This window comes from Penicillium cosmopolitanum (genome assembly GCF_028827165.1).
Source record: "Penicillium cosmopolitanum strain IBT 29677 chromosome Unknown utg000011l:1.0-3548175.0:1.0-3550911.0, whole genome shotgun sequence".
In the NCBI taxonomy this organism is placed as follows: Eukaryota; Fungi; Ascomycota; class Eurotiomycetes; order Eurotiales; family Aspergillaceae; genus Penicillium; species Penicillium cosmopolitanum.
Window position 1 is genome coordinate 1968313 of NW_026622681.1, and position 14237 is coordinate 1982549.

General features: G+C 50.9%; 8 protein-coding genes across 8 annotated transcripts; 4 read left to right on the top strand and 4 right to left on the bottom strand.

Moving 5' to 3' along the window:
• Positions 1–76: 76 nt before the first annotated feature.
• On the bottom strand, positions 77–997 carry N7509_012240 (bZIP transcription factor; the record flags this gene model as incomplete). Its single annotated transcript, XM_056636877.1, has 2 exons — positions 77–852; positions 919–997. 2 exons carry the CDS (start codon positions 995–997, stop codon positions 77–79), a joined length of 855 nt encoding a protein of 284 aa, XP_056482907.1.
• Positions 998–1439: 442 nt separating this feature from the next.
• On the top strand, positions 1440–1967 carry N7509_012241 (uncharacterized protein; the record flags this gene model as incomplete). Its single annotated transcript, XM_056636878.1, has 1 exon — positions 1440–1967. One exon carries the CDS (start codon positions 1440–1442, stop codon positions 1965–1967), a length of 528 nt encoding a protein of 175 aa, XP_056482908.1.
• A 151-nt stretch (positions 1968–2118) lies between these two features.
• Positions 2119–3207, bottom strand: N7509_012242 (fungal specific transcription factor domain-containing protein; the record flags this gene model as incomplete). The annotated part of the gene is made up of 1 exon (XM_056636879.1): positions 2119–3207. One exon carries the CDS (start codon positions 3205–3207, stop codon positions 2119–2121), a length of 1089 nt encoding a protein of 362 aa, XP_056482909.1.
• Positions 3208–3961: 754 nt separating this feature from the next.
• On the bottom strand, positions 3962–4279 carry N7509_012243 (glutaredoxin family protein; the record flags this gene model as incomplete). The annotated part of the gene is made up of 1 exon (XM_056636880.1): positions 3962–4279. The coding sequence occupies one exon, from the start codon at positions 4277–4279 to the stop codon at positions 3962–3964; it is 318 nt and encodes a 105-aa protein (XP_056482910.1).
• A 250-nt stretch (positions 4280–4529) lies between these two features.
• Positions 4530–5711, top strand: N7509_012244 (cysteine and histidine-rich domain-containing protein; the record flags this gene model as incomplete). The annotated part of the gene is made up of 3 exons (XM_056636881.1): positions 4530–4632; positions 4775–5297; positions 5399–5711. 3 exons carry the CDS (start codon positions 4530–4532, stop codon positions 5709–5711), a joined length of 939 nt encoding a protein of 312 aa, XP_056482911.1.
• A 1712-nt stretch (positions 5712–7423) lies between these two features.
• N7509_012245 (putative ethanolamine kinase) lies at positions 7424–9104 on the top strand (the record flags this gene model as incomplete). Its single annotated transcript, XM_056636882.1, has 5 exons — positions 7424–7603; positions 7729–7840; positions 7983–8428; positions 8509–8852; positions 8930–9104. The coding sequence occupies 5 exons, from the start codon at positions 7424–7426 to the stop codon at positions 9102–9104; spliced, it is 1257 nt and encodes a 418-aa protein (XP_056482912.1).
• A 1367-nt stretch (positions 9105–10471) lies between these two features.
• Positions 10472–12368, bottom strand: N7509_012246 (Zn(II)2Cys6 transcription factor; the record flags this gene model as incomplete). Its single annotated transcript, XM_056636883.1, has 4 exons — positions 10472–11052; positions 11168–11595; positions 11657–12205; positions 12295–12368. 4 exons carry the CDS (start codon positions 12366–12368, stop codon positions 10472–10474), a joined length of 1632 nt encoding a protein of 543 aa, XP_056482913.1.
• Positions 12369–12833: 465 nt separating this feature from the next.
• N7509_012247 (phytanoyl-CoA dioxygenase family protein) lies at positions 12834–13951 on the top strand (the record flags this gene model as incomplete). The annotated part of the gene is made up of 2 exons (XM_056636884.1): positions 12834–13094; positions 13148–13951. The coding sequence occupies 2 exons, from the start codon at positions 12834–12836 to the stop codon at positions 13949–13951; spliced, it is 1065 nt and encodes a 354-aa protein (XP_056482914.1).
• Positions 13952–14237: the final 286 nt, after the last annotated feature.

Consider the following 14237-nt stretch of genomic DNA (forward strand, 5'->3'; position numbering starts at 1 on the left):
CAAATTTGCCAAACTCAGTGCATGTCATTATATAGGGTCGTTACAAAATAGATTTCATGAGAGGTTTCCTTGCTTATCATTCAACTTCTTTGATCCGCTCCTGGATAGGCTCGAGTTTTAACGGCCTTTCTCCCCGTTTCTTTCTCCAATAGTTTGTCGATTGTATAAGATCGGTACAATCTTTTAGCAACCAGCTCCATTTTCGGAGAAATGGCTCGGAAATTTCATAAGCGGAGGGGTCCCATGATTCACCCCATACAATGAGTCCGGCTTCTGACGACGGACCGCACATGCCGTAGAAATCGGTGCATAGTTCATCTTCATCGTAGACGTCCATTTGAGACAGGAGACTGTCGCGGAGAGACTCTATGGGAATAAGATCGATCCACGGGTGATGAATGATCTGTTTCTGCGAAGAACTCGGTTGTAAACTCGGTGGTAGTTGCAGGATTCCATGGCCTGGACCAGCAATATTGAAGAAGGACGCGATATCCTCGCACAAAGCTTGTAGTGACAACCCCATAGTCTCGGCATTTGCAACCATCGCTCGCATGGTGTTGAACTGGGTCACAGACAGGAGGACACTGGAGGCTTGGAGATTATTCGCAACGCTATTCGTCACTTTGAATTGCAGTTGCGCCAAATATTGTGTACGCGATATGTGGGTCATTGCGCAGAGATACTCGTTGTCTTTATTCGACTCCTTTAGTGGGCTTTCGAGCCGTGGATGGCGGTTTGTCACCGCCTTGCTCTCTTTGCAGTTATCCCGTGGCAAGGAGTGCGCTTCGTCTGTATAAACGACCCATCGTCTGGTTTGTCCCTTGGACTGTTTTTCGATGGCCTTTCTTTTTCCTGGCGATTGATTTCAAGTCAGTACAACGGTAGGTACGGGGGAGGCGAAGCAGCTCAGCCACTCACGACTTGCTCGTTGGTTGAGGCGATTCTGGAGTTTGCGCCTCGAGACGGGGTCTAGTTCCATTAGATCGATTTCTGTCATTTTATCTCCACTAGAAGATTTCAATATATGGAGAGGGAGAGAGGTAGTTTGCGAAGGGGAGGGTCTTGTCAGGAATAAGCAGACGTCAAGGGAGACGTCGGAAATAAGGTTTTAAGGACTTCTAAACGCCGCGGGCCAGCCAAATCAACCAGATATCTTGATATCATTGGTCCAAAAGAGTCTGGTTCCATCTTTATCGCATCTTTATTGTGGGTAACCAATATAATTGCCATCTGGAATAGTTTCCTCCGAAATAATTGTCATCTTATTAATCTCCACCAGTTGCTGCCCGAAAAAACCGTCGATGTCAGCCTCATGCACTGCCCTGCCTTCGGGCGGCTATCACGGCCACGCGGTTGGTGAAAGAAATGACGAGGATGTGGACGCAGTCTTCATATCGTCCATCTCCCAGATGTGATTTCCCCAGTCTCAATCCTTTGGAATGCCCATCGACCTCTTCTTTGTTCAAGACGAGATCTACCTATTATTGATCCAGAATCAGTTCTCATGGGCCTTGGCCGAGATGCGACCTAAAAGCCGTAACAACCTTGCGACCGCGATCATATGCGCCCTTCCTCTCGAGGCTGACGCTGTCGAAGCGCTTTTCGACGAGAAATATGACCGCCTCGGGAGATACTACGGCAAGCAGGATGGCGATGCGAACGCATACATCAATGGAAGGATCGGGAAACACGATGTGGTCCTGTGCTACATGCCAGGGATGAGAAAGGGAAGTGCAGCAAGTGTCGCGTTGGGTCTGCGAATCAGCTACCCTGGCATAAAAATTGCTTTGGTCGTTGGTATCTGCGGAGGGGCTCCATCGCCGTCGAAAGACCAGGAAGTGTTTCTCGGTGATGTGATCATTAGCGATTCGGTGATTGAATACGATTTTGGTCGCCAATATCCCGGCGAATTCCAGAGAACGACCGGCATCAAGGACTCCTCGGCAGACCAGATCGAGAAATTTTAACTCTATTGAATGGTCTAAGAACATCCGGGGCCCGAGCTGAATTTCAAGCTCAGGTAATGCAGTACCTTCGCCCACTCCAACAGTCTGAACGCAGATGGTGCCATCCGGGCGCTGAAGATATCCTCTTCGATGCTGCTTATGTGCACAAACATTATGCATTTTCCAAGTCTCCGATTGCGAAGAGACATTGCGCCTTTAGACACAGACATTGGACCAAACTGATAGAATTTTCATGATCTAGGAAATCACCAGCGAGTTGCTGGGCGTGTTGGAAATAGGTGTCGGCTGATCTGGTGGCATTAGCCCCTGGCCGTAAAGCAGACAGAGCAAAGCAGAACGAGAATATCGCTGCGTTTATTCTTTCTAGAGGGGTGGGTGCGTCTCTGGGAAGATTGTGCCAGTATACCTGATAGAATTCATTCAGATGGGCCCGAGGAAAGATTGGCAAATCAGGATATTCTGAAGCCCAAAATGGTTTCAGAAGCGTTCGGTCAGGATGATCTTCGGTTATGTCAAAGAGAGTTTCACCCGTGTGCAAGTTGGGTGACACTGGGCCAGGCGGAGGAGGCTCTGCATCAGTGCTACCTGGTTTGAACGTTTCCGTTTCATCTTCGATGGAGGTCTTCAGAGCTGAGCCACTGCTAGAGGATGGAGATGCAGGGGGCAAATAGGCGTCGGACGTCGGAGCTTTTGACGTAACGCTGCTTGATTCTAAGAATGCGATGCATTTGCGGATAAAGATATCCTTTTGCGGCAAACCATTCGATAGTGAGGCTTCTAGTGTTGAAAGCAGATTTTCACTCGCTTCGGACTGGGTTTGGCGTAATACTCGTTGTAGGAGTCTCTTAGCCGAAGGAGTGAAGGCCGAAATGGGCCTGGTTTTGGCAAGCTCGAGATTTTCGAAGCAAACCCTTTTTTCTTGTGTCGCCTTCGTAGGTCCGTCGAGAATGGAGAGATTCAGGAAAATGATCAGAATTCTCAGATCATAAAGTGGAATGTATTTGGAGGGTGCTGTGTGATCACATTGAAGGAGGTCAAGTAGGCGCATTCTTTCTTCGTTGATGTAAAAAATGTCATCATCGGTGGAGTTAGAGTCGTCGGATCTTAAGATATTGGCGATTCGATCCAAGAGAGATGCATTTATTAAACCTCGCTTTTTATCCTTCAGCCGAGATGTGAGGAAGGACACCAGTGCCTGGCGTTCGGGTCGGTCCAGAGGTTGAGTCATTGCTTCATCCATCTCATTTCAAGTAACTTGAAGTCCAGGGTGTGGTGCGAGCGAGAGATCGGAGTTGGGAGGCTCCAGTGGGGGGGAAATAAGAAGTGCCCAGGTGAAGGAGGTTGGAACTGGGAGCATCTGGCAACTAGTATCAGTAGTAGGTGAGGAGCCAGACAGAATGTGGTGAAATTCAAAATCAGGAACACTCACCTAGGCATAGATCCGTTATTCTTGACTGCATACCACTGGCGCTGGTGATGATTGCGAAACTTGAAGGAAACCACTCGCACAATATCTGTCCATCTACAACCACTGGCATCTCGCCTGAATCAGGTAACAACAAACAGCGTGCAAACGGCATGCAAAGGAAAGAACAGTGTAGGCTGACTCAGCGACAAGACCCTGGGGCCTAATTAAATTTCCTCAAGACATAGTAATGTACACGGAATTATAAACTCAGACGATGATATGTAAAGAGTTGGTATATTATGACACGGTCACAAGAGGGAGCAGCAGACAGAAGAATATACCTCGCGGCCGGTGTCTGCTCTCCAGCATAATTTCATACTCTCGTGCCCATAGCTTTCATTACATATATAGGCAATATTGTCCAAGACTGAAGCCGGTTTGTCGCAACTTGTTGTGACGACGAGCAGAGAGACACCAACTCGGTCGAGTCGCGATGGACCAGCCATCATATCGTCATCTCCTCCGCGGAATCCAAGCTCAATGACCGGCAATGGAACATAGCTTTCCCCATATATTGTATTCGGGCTCATTTCTCGGCCTCGGTGACCAATTGCTCAACCTCCTGCTCAGTCATTCGGTGAAAGAGCTTGCGAGCGTCGGAGAGGTCTGCCTCCTTGGGCAATCCATTCTCCACGGACTGTACGTGGATCACCGGGACATCAAAGTCATAGACATCCTTCCATTTCTTATTTCCCGGTTCATCAATGTATGTTTCGACGAATTCAAAGGGACGGCGCTGGTGCAGTTGCACGACTGTCTTTTTGGCATTATCGCAGAGGCCACAGCCGGCGCGGGTGAAGAGGGTCAATCGGGCTTGACCTAAGAGGGCGCGTGTTGGAAACATATTGAGAGCGCAGCTTTGCTTAGCCGTCAGCTGTCAGCTGTCAGTGCTAGTGTCAAATCAAAGCAAAGCTGGGTCAAGCTGTGTAAGTGCAAGGTTGCAAGATCGGCGGACCGCCTTCTCCGCGTTGATGGAACCTTCGAGCTTCTCCAGCTAAACCACGTTCGGCAATATCTACACCCACCACCTTCTCTCTCCCTCTCTCCCCCACTCACCATCCCTGCTTTTCATATATTCCCCGTCGTTACACACCATGGGAAAGTGCGTTCACAAGGGCTGTGGGAAGGTCTTCGCCGACCCGGAGGAAGATTGCGTGTATCATCCGGGTCCGCCGGTGTTCCACGAAGGGCAAAAGGGTAAGTCTAGCTCCCATTAGGTACCTTAGGTACCTTGGTGCTGCGAACTATTCCTGAATTGGCTTCATCTGTCTACTATACGCCCATCTACTCTATCCGCCCGATCACAATGCAACAAGCTAATCCCAATCTCACCACGCAGGCTGGAAATGCTGCAAACCCCGCGTTTTGACCTTTGAGGAATTCCTCTCCATCCCGCCCTGCACCACGGGCAAACACTCCGAAGTCGACGACACACCAGTTCCCGAGCCTAAAAAGGCCGCCGAAGAACCTCCAGCAGCAGCAACGCCCGTCCCCAGGGTGAAGCCCATCTCCGAGCGCCCTCCCATTACCCCCGCCATTGCGACTCCCGGCACACCCCCGCAAAGCCCGTTATTGAGGAGCCAGAGTCGGACGACCCAGACCTGGAAATTCCTCCCAATGCTACGTGCCGTCGGAAAGGATGCGGGGCTTCTTACAATGGCTCCATTGCCCGTGAGGAAGAAATGCGTGCACCACCCTGGCAACCCGGTCTTCCACGAGGGTAGCAAAGGATGGTCTTGCTGCAAGCGCCGCGTGCTTGAGTTTGACGAGTTCTTGAGAATCCCCGGCTGCACTGAGAAGAAGAGACACATGTTTGTTGGCAAGGCGAAGCCTCCAGGCGAGGAGAAGGTCGAGACCGTCCGGTAAGGCTTTCACTTTTTTCACTCTCCTCTTTTCTGTTTTGCTATTGCAGCAGAGCTACTCTACAATCTGTCCCGCTAGCTAACCACAACCCGGGCTACAGGAACGATTTCTACCAAACCCCCGCCTCCGTCAACGTCTCCCTCTACCTGAAGAAGATCGACAAGGAGCGTGCCGTCGTTAAGTTCACCGCGGACAAGATCGAGCTCGACCTGCCGACTATGGATAACAAGCGCTACCAGGATACCTATGAGCTCTTTGCTCCGATCGACGCTGAACAGTCGAGCTTCCGGGTGCTGGGCACCAAGCTGGAGCTCACGCTTGTCAAGGCGGATCAGACTGGGTGGCCGGTGCTGCGCAAGGATGATAAGTGGACTGGCCAGCGCATCCAGGTTGGTAATGCTGGTCGGGCATGAGGTGGAATACATAGAGGACAGGGCAGGACAAGAACCATAAAACAGATGTGGCTGTTGGTCACTTTATGTCGAGTATGGCTTATGATTGATTGATGTGATGCGAGCTATGTGATGGCCATGACAGGCGGCGATAGCTGTCCAATGATAAAATACCAATTGGCAAAAATACGATATATCAAAGCTCAGCTTGTGCTTTAAGACTAGCATCAAGCTCCGACTCCACTGGTTCGAGCATCCGTAGACACTAGACCATTTAAGAGACTAGAGACGCATTGAAGATGCCGACTCGGTCCGACCAAGGGACAGGCTGCCGCTACCGAAGGCATTGGCGGCATGGCATGTCTATTACGGACCGCAGGAGGCTCTTGCGAGCAGACCTCAAACAGCTTAAAAAAGTTTACGAATCTGGCGAACGAATCACAATTGAGATGTGATCCGATCGAGACCAAACAAATAATTGGATAATTAAAAAGGAATGTAACGCCCCCTCCACAGCTATAGCGCATGGAGCTCCCCGAAGGGAACCCTAGCATAGCCATAATGTGTTTGGGAAAAAGGGAGACGCAATTTAGTCTGAGGAGCCGGGAACGGAAGGAAACCCATAGAGCAAAAGCCACAAGAATAACCCTCAGCAAGCCATCATTGATGGAGCCCCAGTATTAAAGAATTTTACATGGTAATGTAAAACCTCTACTGATGATGAAGAAGAAAAAAAAAACAAGCAAGGCCGGGAGGAATGCTGCCTCTTTATACCCGAGGAAAATTGCTGATGCGCTAGAGCTGATTGGGCACGGAGAAAGTGTTGGGCCGGTTCTCCGAGAAGAGTCTGGTAGGCTAGCCTAAAGGGGAAGGTAGGGTAAGATCGGCAGGGTAAGTCAAGTCAGTGACTGGGATCCCGTGACGGGACTCCCGTGACCCCACGTGACTGCCCCTGTTTCAGGCTCGCATGTGAGGCGCCCCTCTTAAAGTGGAGAAGGAGGAGGCTTGTCTTGTCTGCCTCGCGGTGAGAGGCGAAGTACACTGGACGGAGTCGATTCTCAGGGTTCACTACGAGTATACATTACCCTGGTCTAGACCTGGGCACAGCAGGTATTGAAGTATTCATAGTTTATCTACTATAGTTTGTAGTATACTACTGGTATGCTCTGTATATCTACCTAACTGTCCAACAACCATTCTAAATATACTCCAATTTCCACTGGAATATATTTTCGACCCCTCGTGGCAAACCATGGAAAGTCAAACCCTTTGACAATTGGCCCCCAGTCTTTCTGGCACTGTCCACCCCGTCCACCCCCGTCCACCCCCGTTTTCCCATCCTGGTGTGGAAGCACGAGACCTCGAGGCTTGGACCCTTTGCTTTTTTTTCCCGCAACAGCCTCACCTCCTTCCTCCCTCTCCCTCTCTCCACTCCAACACACACTCTCTCCCACTTGCATGCGACCACTTGCTCAATTCTTCCAATCCTTCGGTATGCTTCGCCCCTCCAGTTTCCTTCCCTCATCACTGCGACCCTGCAGATCTCCCGTCCCAATCGGCCAGGCTGCAGGGAATTATTGAAGTCCCGATCCCACGCTGTCTCAAATTTCCCAGACTAACAAGTGCTAGTCTCGCTCAAATTGCTTCCACCGAGGGCCACCACTTAACTTGACCCCCTCTTCTCCCCTAATTTTGTCTCGCATCTCTCCTATTACCATTCTTTCCTCCCAAACATGGGCTCCTACGACTCTGAGAACGGCGTCGCGCCCGCCCTCCGCTATATTCCTCTCTCCTACAGCCCCGCCGAATCCCAAGCAACCGCCCTCCGTCTTATTCTTACCCTTTTCCCCCACTGGGAGGGCCCCGAGAACAAGGTCGAGTTTGTGCGATTCACCGATGGCATCACCAACACTGTGCGTCTCTTTGTCCCACCTTCCAGAAGCCCGTCAACAGCGGTCCCCTGCCCTCCAGCCCTGCGCACTTCACTAGGAGCCGCGCGAGCCCTGTTCGATATCCTTGACTAACCTCCACCCTGCAGCTCTTGAAAATTATCAATCGCAAGGCTGGCTTGACCGACGCGCAAATTGACGAGGATGCCGTGCTCATGCGCGCATACGGAAATGGCACAGAGATCTTGATCGACCGTGAAAGTACGAACACCACTTCTCCCCCTCTGGCCGAGGGGTCCCCCTCATGCCCCTCCTCCTCACCTTCCCACTGCTGTCAATTGGCCTTGCAGCGCGTGGCCCCCGTACGACAATATGCTAAATTAACGCTTTCGCGTCCTAACAGGAGAAACCACTTCGCATGCCCTACTCGCCGCACGTGGCCTCGCCCCGCCCCTCCTCGCTCGTTTCAACAATGGTCTCCTCTACCGCTTCATTCGCGGCAAGCCCTGTGGACACTTGGACTTGGTCACCGCCCCTATCTACCGTGGCGTTGCCCGCCGTCTTGCCCAGTGGCACGCGGTTCTCCCCACCAAGGGAGCCACCTCAGCACCCTCGCAAGAGTCCTCGATTATCGCCCACGCCGAGGCGGAATCTGCCAAGCAGGAAGACGGATTTGAGATCATCCAACCGCGTCGCGCTGGCCCCTCCATGTGGGCTGTCCTTCAGAAGTGGATTCTCGCTCTTCCTGCCTCTACGCCGGAGCAGCGCTCTCGGCGATTGAGCCTGCAGCAGGAGTTGCAGTGGGTCTTGGCTCAACTGGATGATGGCAAGGGCATTGGCGAAGACGGCGTAAGATACCCCTCCTCCACCCACGTCAATGACGTGCCCCTCTTCTTCGGCAGTCCCACTAACTGTTGTTTTCCTCCCAGCTTGTTTTCTCGCACTGCGATCTCCTGTGCGCCAATGTGATTGTCCTCCCGACAGAGGATGTCGCTCAGCCCGAGGACGACGTCACCGCCGTCAACTTTATTGATTACGAATACGCCGTGCCTGCGCCCGCCGCCTTCGACATTGCCAACCACCTGGCTGAGTGGATCGGCTACGACTGCGACTATAACATGACCCCCACCCAGTCGGTGCGCCGTCAGTTCCTGACCGAGTACACCAAGAGCTACTGCGAGAACCGCGGCCTCGACGAGTCCTCCCAGGCGGAGATCGTCGATCGCCTGGTTCAGGACGTCGATCGTTTCCGCGGTATTCCCGGTCTATACTGGTAAGATCTTCCCAAAAAAATCGCAGGAGATCCCTGTCAACAACAACACAATGACCCGTACTGACTTCATCACGCAGGGGTGTGTGGTCCCTCATCCAAGCCCAGATTTCCCAAATCGACTTCGACTACGCTGGCTACGCCGAAACCCGTCTGGGCGAGTACTGGGCCTGGAAGCGCGAGATGGATGGCAGCCGCAAGAAGGCCGGTGAGGAGATTCCTCTCCGTGAACAGCGCTGGGCGCTGGAGGCATAAGAACGTGCTAGCTCAGCAGCGCGCAAAGCCATAAAAAAGCCCTCGTCCATGCATCCTCCCTTCCCCCCCCCCCCTCCCTCCCTTTTAACCCCACCACCTCCTTCTCGCCTGTTGCTTTTTGCATCCGCAACGTTTGACGGTAGTGCTGCATCGGTTCCACTTCTTGGTCCACACCCCACTTCTTCACTTTCCTCGCCCGTCACGACGTGCATGAGGTTCGGAACACCGCGCACGGCTTTTTGCTGCTGGGCCACCCGACCTCTTCAACATTGTTGCACTGGGAATTGGTTGTTTAGGGGGTCTGAATTGAGCGGTGGTGTACATACATTGTTTTGGTTATGGGAAACGGGTGGCCCCAAGGACGTGGCATTTGTAGGCAGGACCCTGGTCTGTCTACAATTCGACTTCATTGTCTTGCACGACGGTGTTTGGATAAAATTTGGGTGTTTTTGCTTTTTCTCTTGATTTTTGTCTCCCTCTCTGTTCCTCCTTACTTTCTCTCTTGCACATACCTTTGGGTGGATATCATCCAATCCCCAGACCTGGGAATACATTGGCCTTCGCTAGCTATTTAATCTTAATACGATGGCTGCGTGTCTTCCTCCTTCCAGCAATTCTTCTTTGTACGAGTGAACTCGAATAAACCTGCGAATGATTCCATTTGGTCGTTGGTTTAATCTTGGCGTTGCACCTCGGTCTGTATGCCCATGTGTCTGCTCCTTGAAGGAGGCCATGCAGTGGTTGGATCCCATAGCCAATAGTACCAACAACACCAATGACCCTAAAACCCCCCATCACCCGTCGACGTCGCCCTACCATTAAAAAACATCGAAAGATCATACGGAAAAACAGGAGGCATAGCAAGAAACCCATCAACAGCATCCACATAATCAAAATTCTCAAGACCAATTTCATCCAACATATTAAGATTAATCCCGCCCACGCCGCCGGTGCTGAAATCAGGCCCTTGTGACCCGGAATTCAAGTTTGGGAATGGCAGTATTCCTCCTGCTCCTCCATCTACTGTTCCACCCGCGGTGGTATTCTGCATCAAACCGGCGGGGTCATTATCTTGTGCATTATTTTCGGAGCCGGATTGAAACCAGAGTCTTTGAAGGAGTCGTGCGTGACGGGTTGATATGTGTGTTTCGTCTGGTGTGACGCTTTGAAGGTGCGTTATGAAGCGGGTTATTAATGATTTTGTTTCGGGGTAGCGGGACTGTGGAATTGCGCCTGATGCGTGGGCTTTGAAGAGGAAGACTGAGGAGTGGATTTCGTATCTGTGGTTTCAAAGTTGTTAGCCATGTTCTTCATGCATGGCTGCTGGGCAGTGCTCGGAATAACGGGTACTAGTTAGTAGCTGCTACTTACAAGTAGAAACGTGCAGGTATGTAGCGCAGATGATTCTGCGGATCGAAGTCCTCGATGAAAATCTTTAGTAGAGACTCAGCTGCGTCGAGGGCATCGTATATGTATCTTGCATCTGGGCTTGCCATCGTTGAATTAGGGAAGTCAAGATTCCCTGTTGTCTCATCGGGAACCACCCTCGAAGCGCGATAAAGAACAGCCTGAAATGCAAACGCACTAACATAAAGACGAAGATATTCCCTCATAAGCGTCAGACAACTCCGCAAATGTTTCGAGACGGCAATCGCTCGCCATGAATACTGCCAAGCGGACAAAGCGCGCGTTGTATCGTCGATATATTTCACATAATCGCCTCGAACGATGAGTTCGACGGTGCGAGCCTTGGACGGGAAAAGGATGTCGTGTGCGTTTCCGAATAGAGTCGTTAGCTCGACTTGTGCTTGGATCCAGGTTGCTAGGTCTTCTTCGTTGTTTGGGCCTTGAGATCGGAGGGAGGGGAAATCTTCTGCCGTAACAGGGACGGCGAGACCGGGGCCGCGGCACCAGAAGGCTTGGCCCATTCGGATTGATATTTGGCGGTCTGAGAGGTAGGTGACTTGTTTTTTTGTTAGTGTGATAACCAAAGCATTTCAAAGAGATTCATGGAATGTGGCGGGGATGATGACGATGGGGAAGAAATGTTGGTCGTGACATACATGTCCATGCTAAACGATTCCGCTGGGCACTTTGATCAACTTCATTCTCGTCGCCGCGAAACGCGTCTTCCAGTCGAAGGCGATAGGCTAATCTCACAGCGAGACCGAGGATAGACCATGCCGCTTCGCCACCTCCATCATCGGTTTGACCGTGATTGACAAGATTCCATTCCCCGAGTAGAAGAAGTCCTTCCACGTAGCCAACGCGTCGGGTGCTCGCTGTCCCGAAGATCACGTCGAGAATTCTTTGGCGGAGGTACTCCCATAATCCTTTATGTGTGTTGACCAGGTCGGGATGGTCCTTTGAGGCGATTACTAGGATTGAGGTAATGAGGAATGATTCATTTTTGAGGTTTTTCCAGATATATGTGCCGTCGAGGAGGTCTTTTCGAACGAGAGGGAAGAATTGGTGGTAATTTTCGTGATATCTGTTGAAATTTTAGGACTCAAATGCGCGGGAACTTCAAAAGATATGCGGTGGTTACTTACGATTTCAAAAGTGTTGATACGATTTCGATACTTATTGTTCGGTTTTGCAACGGTGGGTAGGCAGTTTGACCGTCGTCCTCCCGAAAATTGTCTTGGCCGTGGCCTGGGTGAACGAGGTAGGTTGTGCCACTGCGGTGTTCTCGGCCATTGGGGACAGTATGCCCAGGCTTCGCCGCCGCATGTTTCCTCTGTGATGGAGCAAAAGATTCGACTCGCTCATCATGGTGGTGTTGGTCTCCAGGCTCTCCTGCAGCGTGGGCCAGGATCAAAAGTGCATCGGACGGGTTCTGCAAGTTGTCGTGTACAGGGCGGTCGCTGTAATGAGTAGATGGTATTGAAACATTGCCAGGAGAACTGGTAGATACACTTGCATCAAGATGGGGTACTACTCCTAGGACTCTCTCAGCGTGTGCATCCGGGACCGAACTCTTCCTCGTTTGTCGGAAACGAGAATAATCGCCCCCACGTCGAGAGCCAGCGAGAACACATTCCGCCCCCTCGCGCTCGCATTTCAGACAGGGGGTTTTTCCAGCTTCTCCGATACTCTGTCTAGAAGACACGCATTAGCCATTGTCATTGGAGGAAATGTGACACCTTCAAGACTCCGAGGGAGACGGGTGGGCTGGAGTGAAACGAACAAATCACAGCGCGTTTTTCGAGAGCGACAGCGCACGCAGGCTCGATATTGTCGTAATCCGACGCTCCTAGTCATGTCCACTTATCTGCCGCAGTAGTCGAAGTTGGATTTGACTGGAAAGAGCAATGATATCACCCTAATTAGCAAAATAGTTCATGCGAGTGAGTTGGGGTGGGAGCACAGCCGAGGCTATAGACGGTTATAGATAGTTTCTTCCCCGCCTGAAAGATAAGAATGCGGGGAGCGTGGCTCTAGACGGCTGCAGACGGTTATAGATCCGCCGGCGCATGGACAGGTTGGTTGTTTCTATGAAATGCTTCGAATCACACGATATGATGTTGATCATTTTGTGGGGTTTCCAGTCAAAGGGAATTGAATAGGTGGGTGGCCTGTTGAATCGCTTCCAGTACGAATCTACCGCAGTGGGTATATGAGTCCCAGCGAACGCCCCTACCTTGGCAGCGAATCTCTGTCTGTTGAAATTGTCCCACGGGTTTTTAACACATGAGAATCTAATACCGTTTCAACTTCAAAATCATCATGGCACCTGGTCGTCTTGCTTCGCCATCTCTAGATGCCCCTACAAGGCTTCCCACTGAGAAATCTTCTCCATCGACAACCTCAAAGCCTGCCGCTAATGATACCTATGGCTCGTACTATCCGGTAGACCCCGATAAACTAAGCCTGGAATCCAATTTCGGTCCCATGGAAGCTGGGAGCGTCGGGTTTCTCCAACCAACCTCTGCCGAAACACCTCTCGATATCATGCACGAACGGTTTGAACGTGACGGGTATCTATTTGTATGTACAGATACATTTCCATCATCGCAAAGCTAATACTCTCTCTCATGTAGGTCAAAGGATGTATTCCCAAAGAAGCCTCCCTCAAATGTCGCGAAGCATATTTCAACCACATGGCTCCTAGTGGTTTGTTGAAAGACGGCACCGCTCCCGTGGAAGGCATCTTCTCCCACAAGGATAGTCGAAAATATCTACCCCCAGGAAACCTACGTCGCCTATTCGGCCTGAAAGATGACGTTGAGAGTGAGAAGTATCTGGAACTCATGATATCCGCCCACGAAGCACCGTTCTATCTGGATCTATGCGCCAACCAAGAACTACGCGACTTCATCACACGCTTCAAGGGTTGGGAAAACCCACAAATGCTCCAGCGAACCATGCTTCGCGCCTTTGTTCCTAATAGTGAACTGACGCCTGTCCACTTTGACCAAATGTACCTTCGAGCCGGTCCGCCCACAAGCTTGACGGCATGGGTACCCATCGGCAATGTTTCGCTAGAAGGAGGCGGCTTGATGTATCTCGAGGGTTCAACCGATATTGGCCAGAGGACAGAGGCTGAATTTGCAAGCAATGCTCATAATCTTTCTGATGAGGAGCGGGTGAGTGCTTTTAATAAAAACATGAATGATGGGGGATTTCTCAGTCGTGATACTGTTGCGTACGGGAAAGAGGTCCGTCGCAAGTGGCTCATTGCTGAATATGAGGCTGGTGATGTTATTTTTCATAATCCCTGGATGGTGCATGCGAGTTGCAAGAATAACGATCCGAATAGTCAGATCAGACTTGCGACTGATCTGAGGTTTGTGGATCCAGAGAAACCGTATGACCAAGTAAGTCTTCAAGTCTCAAGTTTTTGATTTGGTGTTACAAGAGTCGAAGAATGCTGACATGTCGAAGCGATGGATGAAAGTATATCGCCCGCTAGATGGGCTTTGAAGAACTAACCATTGCGAATCAATTATGATCATGAACCTTGGAATATGAGTGATATACTAGTTTGCTTAGAAAGTTTCCGAAAAGATGACAACTGATGAAAAATGATTTATTTCATAGTTGTGTCTTACTATCCCTAGTGAGATCGTACTATAACTGGAGGGCGCCTCCGAAGAATTCTTTCGGCGCCAGATTTAACTGTAGAAGCCT